Source organism: Trematomus bernacchii, unplaced genomic scaffold (assembly GCF_902827165.1).
Source record: "Trematomus bernacchii unplaced genomic scaffold, fTreBer1.1, whole genome shotgun sequence".
NCBI lineage: Eukaryota > Metazoa > Chordata > Actinopteri > Perciformes > Nototheniidae > Trematomus > Trematomus bernacchii.
Window position 1 is genome coordinate 157,667 of NW_022987843.1, and position 6,823 is coordinate 164,489.

Genomic DNA, 6,823 nt, shown 5'->3' on the forward strand with positions numbered 1-6,823 from the left:
CATACAGCATCTCTCCAAACTCACATTGGTTTCTCAAACAGCATCTCTCCAAACTCACATTGGTTTCTCAAACAGCATCTCTCCAAACTCACATTGGTTTCTCATCCAGCATCTCTCCAAACTCACATTGGTTTCTCATACAGCATCTCTCCAAACTCACATTGGTTTCTCATACAGCATCTCTCCAAACTCACATTGGTTTCTCAGACAGCATCTCTCCAAACTCACATTGGTTTCTCATACAGCATCTCTCCAAACTCACATTGGTTTCTCAAACAGCATCTCTCCAAACTCACATTGGTTTCTCATACAGCATCTCTGTAAACTACGTGTATTCACTGAATTTCACTCTCTGCCTTTAACGGCTCGTTGTAGCTCCAATAGCTCCAGCCCCCACCCTCCCTGTGAGCACAGTGTGCTCTGATTGGTCGGGACGTTGTGAATCGCACTGAGCTCCGTGGAGGTGTTGTTTCCTTGTTAGCGATACACAGCGAAACACAGCCAAACTCATCCTGAGCACACACAAAGTCACAGCCGGAGTAAAAACAATAAGTGTGGCTTGATATTGAGTAAGAAAAAGGTTGATAAACGCTGTGAGAATGGGTCTGTAGAGAGAATGGGTCTGCAGAGAGAATGGGTCTGCAGAGAGAATGGGTCTGCAGTGAGAATGGGTCTGCGGAGAGAATGGGTCTGCAGAGAGAATGGGTCTGTAGAGAGAATGGGTCTGCAGAGAGAATGGGTCTGCAGAGAGAATGGGTCTGCGGAGAGAATGGTTCTGCAGAGAGAATGGGCCCGCAGAGAGAATGGGTCTGCAGAGAGAATGGTTCTGCAGAGAGAATGGGTCTGCGGAGAGAATGGGTCTGCGGAGAGAATGGGTCTGCAGAGAGAATGGGTCTGCGGAGAGAATGGGTCTGCGGAGAGAATGGGTCTGCAGAGAGAATGGGTCTGTAGAGAGAATGGGTCTGTAGAGAGAATGGGTCTGTAGAGAGAATGGGTCTGCAGAGAGAATGGGTCTGCAGAGAGAATGGGCCCGCAGAGAGAATGGGTCTGCAGAGAGAATGGTTCTGCAGAGAGAATGGGTCTGCAGAGAGAATGGGTCCGCAGAGAGAATGGGCCCGCAGAGAGAATGGGTCCGCAGAGAGAATGGTTCTGCAGAGAGAATGGGTCTGCAGAGAGAATGGGTCAGCAGAGAGAATGGGTCTGCAGAGAGAATGGGTCTGTAGAGAGAATGGGTCTGCAGAGAGAATGGGCCTGCAGAGAGAATGGGTCTGCAGAGAGAATGGGTCCGCAGAGAGAATGGGTCCGCAGAGAGAATGGGTCTGCAGAGAGAGTGGGTCTGCAGAGAGAATGGGTCCGCAGAGAGAATGGGTCTGTAGAGAGAATGGGTCTGCAGAGAGAATGGGCCTGCAGAGAGAATGGGTCTGCAGAGAGAATGGGTCCGCAGAGAGAATGGGTCTGTAGAGAGAATGGGTCTGCAGAGAGAATGGGTCTGCAGAGAGAATGGGTCTGCAGAGAGAATGGGTCCGCAGAGAGAATGGGTCTGCAGAGAGAATGGGTCTGCAGAGAGAATGGGTCTGCAGAGAGAATTTCAACTGTCTGTTATCAGCCTGCAGCCAGGGAGGAGAAATCAGCTGAGCTGCCTGCTCCCTGCACACAGATGTGTGTGTGAGGAAGTCCATGGATTGGTCAATTTGGACCAATCAGCGGGGGCTTAACGTAACGGCTCCGCGGACGTAACGTAACGGCTCCACGGATTGGTCCATTTCGTTCCGGGTACGGCTTGACATCATGCCGTACCCGGAACGAAATGGAAGAATCAAATGGACAATGACGTATCTCCAACGAGGCGTTTTGGGGAGGTATTGTCTGTGTTAGAGTTTTACTCGCTACAGGGTGTACTTTGAGGGTTTTGACTCCGCACACCGTTTACATGCATACAAACCTACATAACACAAGGGGACGGGTGATAACCGGGAAAGCATGACACCTCTCCTTTAATACTTTTTTTACTCCATATGCATTTAATTAAATAACAGTTTTACTATTTTTTTATCACACTAATGAATTCAAAGAACCCCTATAGCTGGCCAGCTCTGTTATGATTGGTCCTCGGTTAGAGATGTCCCGCCCCTTAGCCTATCACGTGCAATGTGTTGGAGCGCTAGCCAATAGGAAACCATTTAACTGTCTGGTGCCTTTTTTATGTTACAACCACTGTTTTATTTAAATGTTTTTAATGTAACTACATCTAGAGCAGTGGTTCTCAACTGGTCAGGCCTTGGGACCCACTTTTTCCTTTGTCAATAAATCGCGACCCAAAATTTTGAACCACTCAAATCTATTCAACAAAAAATCGTGCTGTAATATATACGCTTTTCAGCATACATTATTAAAGTGAAGTACAGTGCATATATCCCTTCACAGAACTGAAGAATGCTTTTAAATAAGGTTTCACTCACATCTGCGACCCACTCGAAACGGGTCCCACCAGTTGAGAACCACTGATCTAGAGGAGCCTTGCAACATTTAATTTTACCTGAGTATAATTAGAAAAATCCTATTAACTGATTCTGATTAAAAAAACTCATAAAACCATATTTATTTACTTAATTTCTGCAAATGTTTTGGGTTTTCCTTTGAAGGATGGTTCTTAATCAGCCACTGTTAATTAGAAACACCTGTGTAATGTAGTGTATTTCAATCAAAATTGAAGTAAAAACAGACAGAATATTTACCACATTGGGCGTAAATGGAGGAGGGATCTTCTTCTGCTCCAGGTCGTCCCAGTTGATGGAGGAGAAGAAGTCGTGAGCTTTAATTTCATTCTGGAAACGTAGAAAATAAACATCATATTTACCAGTTTGTTTACAGAAAGCTGAGGGTAATTCACATGTTGACCACCAGAGGGAGCCCACACAGTCAAGCTCTAATGTGGTGTGTGTTTACCTGTAATTTAATGTGATATATGTGTGTGTGTTTCATCTGCTTTAATGTGATATGTGTGTGTTTTAGTGTCTAACTCTGCTTTAATGACATATATGTGTGTGTTTTTCTGCTCTCCAGAGTGTGTGTGGACTCACGAAGTCGTCTCTGGAGCCCAGGCGGTGCAGACCCTCTTTCTCCAGCAGGCCTTGCAGCAGAGACCAGGCGCAGCTGGAGGCGCCCGCACGCATCACCAGAGGTTTGTGCAGGATGTTGTCGTACATCTCGTGTGTGTCTCTGCTGTAGAAGGGGGGCTGAAGAGGAAGGAGTGCAAAGGGAGGGGGGGTAATCAGGAGGCTGATTGAGAGACCTTGTTTTCTGGTCATTTAGCATCGATTTAGGGTCAGGGTCAGTGTGTGCCTCTTTCCTCTTGTTCTACACGTCTTCTGAATGATTTTGATCAGTTTTTGGTTATAATTATCTCTTTTGGTCATTTTGAATCTTATTTATTTGTTACACATCTATTTGAAGTGGTTTTGCATTGCTTTATAGAAGTTGACATTTTGAGTCTCTGGTTGTGGTTTCCTGGTCCTTTAGCATCTATTGAGGGTCACCTCTTTCCTCTTGTTCTGCACCTCTTTTTAATGCTTTTGATCTGTTTTTGGTCATTTTGTGTAACTTTTGTAGATGTTTGAAGTTCTTCGTGGTCTTTTTGCGTCTCTTTTGGTCATTTTGAATTTTGCAAGTCTTATTTTGTTTGTTGCACATCTACTTTAAGTTGTGTTGCATTGCTTTATAGAAATGTTGTGTCTCTCTTTGGTCATTTCCTGTGTCCTTGTTGACGTTTTTGAGTCTTGTTTTGGTTGTACGGCAATGCTTTGTCTCTTTTTGAATATTTTGTTTCTCATCATAGACAGTTTGAAGCTTCCTGTGGTCTTTCTGGACATTTAGCATCGATGAGTGTCACTTTCTGGTCATTTAGCATCGATGAGTGTCACTTTCTGGTCATTTAGCATCGATGAGTGTCACTTTCTGGTCATTTAGCATCGATGAGTGTCACTTTCTGGTCATTTAGCATCGATGAGTGTCACTTTTAGGTCATTTAGCATCGATGAGTGTCACTTTCTGGTCATTTAGCATCGATGAGTGTCACTTTTAGGTCATTTAGCATCGATGAGTGTCACTTTCTGGTCATTTAGCATCGATGAGTGTCGCATTATTCTGCGTCTTTTCGTGGTCATTTTCTGTCTCTTTTGGGGTTTTTTGTGCTATTTTTCCTACAAAATATATCAGCAATTCCCTCAAACTACAATGCATGGGTGATATTAGATGAGTATTGGTCTCACCAGTCCGAAGAGCATCTCGTAGAGAACAGATCCCAGACACCACCAGTCCACCGTGTTGTCGTACGGCTGCTTCCTCAGCACCTCTGGAGCCAAATACTGCACACACACATTTGAATCATTATAATATAACTCCGACATGCTGCTACTGGCTTTAAATACTCCAAAATATCACTATTTCTTACATCCACAGCCCTTTAATCATCAATCAATAACCTTAATCATTTCTCTAAAGAGGTTAGGAGCAGCTTGTGCACAAAGCAAGGAGGTCAAATATAGAATAAATGCATGAATAATGATGGTGAAAAAGAACCTTATTGAGCATTTAAAATGTGGATTGCTTTGGTGGTGAATACAGTTTATTTTCCAAGCAGATAAACATAAAAAAAGAGAAAATAACCCAAATGACTGGCTTATTTTCTTCCAAATGCCTCGCTTTGTTTATGTTTATGCAATCCACATTCTAAGTGTTCAATAAGGTTATCTTTACCATCATTATTTATGCATTTATTCCATATTTTACATCCTTGATAATCATTTACAGACACATTGAGACCTGAATTATCTGACAAACCCTCCAAATATCTGCAGGAATTGTGGGTTATTTGTCTTATTTTCTTGCAAATGTCTCGCTTTGTTTATGTTTATCTGCTTGGAAAATAAACTGTATTCATCAGCAATGCAATCCACATTCTAAATGCTCAATAAGGTTAGTTTTTACATCCTTGATAATCATTTACAGACACATTGAGACCAAATAAGCCCAAATTCCTGCAGATATTTGGAGGGTTTGTCAGATAACTCAGGTCTCAATGTGTCTGTAAATGATTATCACTATTAGACACTTTAGATTGAACTTCTTGAACATATTAAATACCTCAGGTGTCCCACAGAAAGTTGTGGTGGTGTCAGTTTGAGAAATGCCTTCCTTGCACAGCCCAAAGTCAGTGAGGACGATGTGTCCCTGCAGAAAGACGAAGAAAAAACACAATCATCTCATTAGCTTTCACACCGGGGTACTTTTGCCGTTTAGTTCCGATAGTTCCTGGAATGTTGCGTTCACACCAAAAAGAGAACTTAGTTCATGAGAACTTTCACCCCTTTTTAGTGCCTGCTAGAGAGGTGGTACTTTCCTGGGGAGAAAAAAGTTCCCATTTCTGATTGGCTGGGCGAATTGCAAACCACGCCCCGTAAAACTCTGAAAGTTTTGTGAAGCCGCCATTTTATTTGCTGGCATTAGCATTATTAGCATTAGCATTAGCCCCGCGCACCAACGGAGAGAGACTAACTTATGGCAACACAAAATAAAACATGGGAGCGGTGGAGATGAGGAGGTGTCAGCGTTCTGGCGATTTACTCGGAAGGCTTCAGTAGAAGCTGCTGGGAGTCCCAGCAGCTTCTACTGAAGCCTTCCCCAACTCCGGGGACTTCCGGCCGGGGACTCCGGGTGGCAGTATACACCGTGAAGTGGTTTGCGGCCTGCCAGTAAACCCAAAGCAGAAGAAGAAGAAGTGACGTCAGCGGCTTCATTTGCGTAATCCTCCCCCAGGGACTTATTCCGGTGAGAACGCGATCTGTACTAAGTGCCCTGGGGGTACTAAGTGCTGGGAACTAAGTGCTGGGAACTAATACCCCATTCACACCAACGGTGTTTCGGGGCCGGTTCGGAGCTGGAGCTTGAAAAGCACCGGGTTTTCCTGTTCACACCGCAGCGGAGCAGCCTCTAAGCTCCGGAATCCGGTTCGTTTCGAGCACCAAAAAGTTGTCCGTCTAGAAGCAAGAACCGCATACGTCACGCTTACGTCGGAGGGGGGCGAGATTAACCTGAGCTAACAGTTAAGGCGAGTACGGCAAATAAAAGTTGTAACAAGCAGTAGTGCTGAGCAAAGTGACTAGAACGCAACCACACACTTGTTAAAAAAAACACACTTTATAAAGTCAGGCAACACTAACCAGGCTTCGTGTGATTCTGTTTATTTGTACCTTACTTTGACCATCCGTTCGCTGTTATTGATCATTGTGGAGAGCAGGCAGACGTTTTGTTTATTATAGCAGCTATCGGATGGAATCAATACATGGGCTGCACAGGTTGTCATGTCCGACTATCACAAGTAGAATCATAATGAAAAATACGCCGGTAAAAAGTGCCTGTAGAAAACGGCTTAGCAAGTAGTCAGTTTAGCTTCGGTTGCTATGCTAACATCACCCATGTTATACCAGAGAAACTTTCATAACAGCGTTGTGATGCCAAACAGCGTCAATTCAGACTGACACACATTCACTTAAGGGGAACTGGGGATATGTGTCAGCTGCTTGTGTGACAGTCAGACAGTGAATACTTTAGAGCCGTGTGAGCTAACCCGGAGCTAACGGGAGAATACACTCCCGTTGAAGAGCAGCAGCACTGCAGCGGTCGCTAAATGAAACACATTAATAAACAATGAACCACGGCACTCTGGAGAAAAGTATAAGGTTGGAGAAGTCGTTATTTAATTTAATCTGGCTTCGTATGATTAAAAGCAACACGATCATCGACCCGTTGTTGTTGTGAGGTGAGC

At 44.1% G+C, this 6,823-nt stretch overlaps 1 protein-coding gene across 1 annotated transcript in view; it reads right to left on the minus strand.

Annotated features, from left to right (window-relative positions):
- Positions 1-6,823, minus strand: part of sgk3 (serum/glucocorticoid regulated kinase family member 3) — a 33,132-nt gene that overhangs the window by 2,252 nt on the left and 24,057 nt on the right. The window contains exons 13-16 of the mRNA XM_034112882.1: positions 5,143-5,229; positions 4,269-4,364; positions 3,081-3,236; positions 2,736-2,825 (exon numbers count right to left, since the gene is read on the minus strand). Coding sequence (XP_033968773.1) covers positions 2,736-2,825; positions 3,081-3,236; positions 4,269-4,364; positions 5,143-5,229 — 429 coding nt within the window. The remainder of the gene's footprint in view (positions 1-2,735; positions 2,826-3,080; positions 3,237-4,268; positions 4,365-5,142; positions 5,230-6,823) is intronic.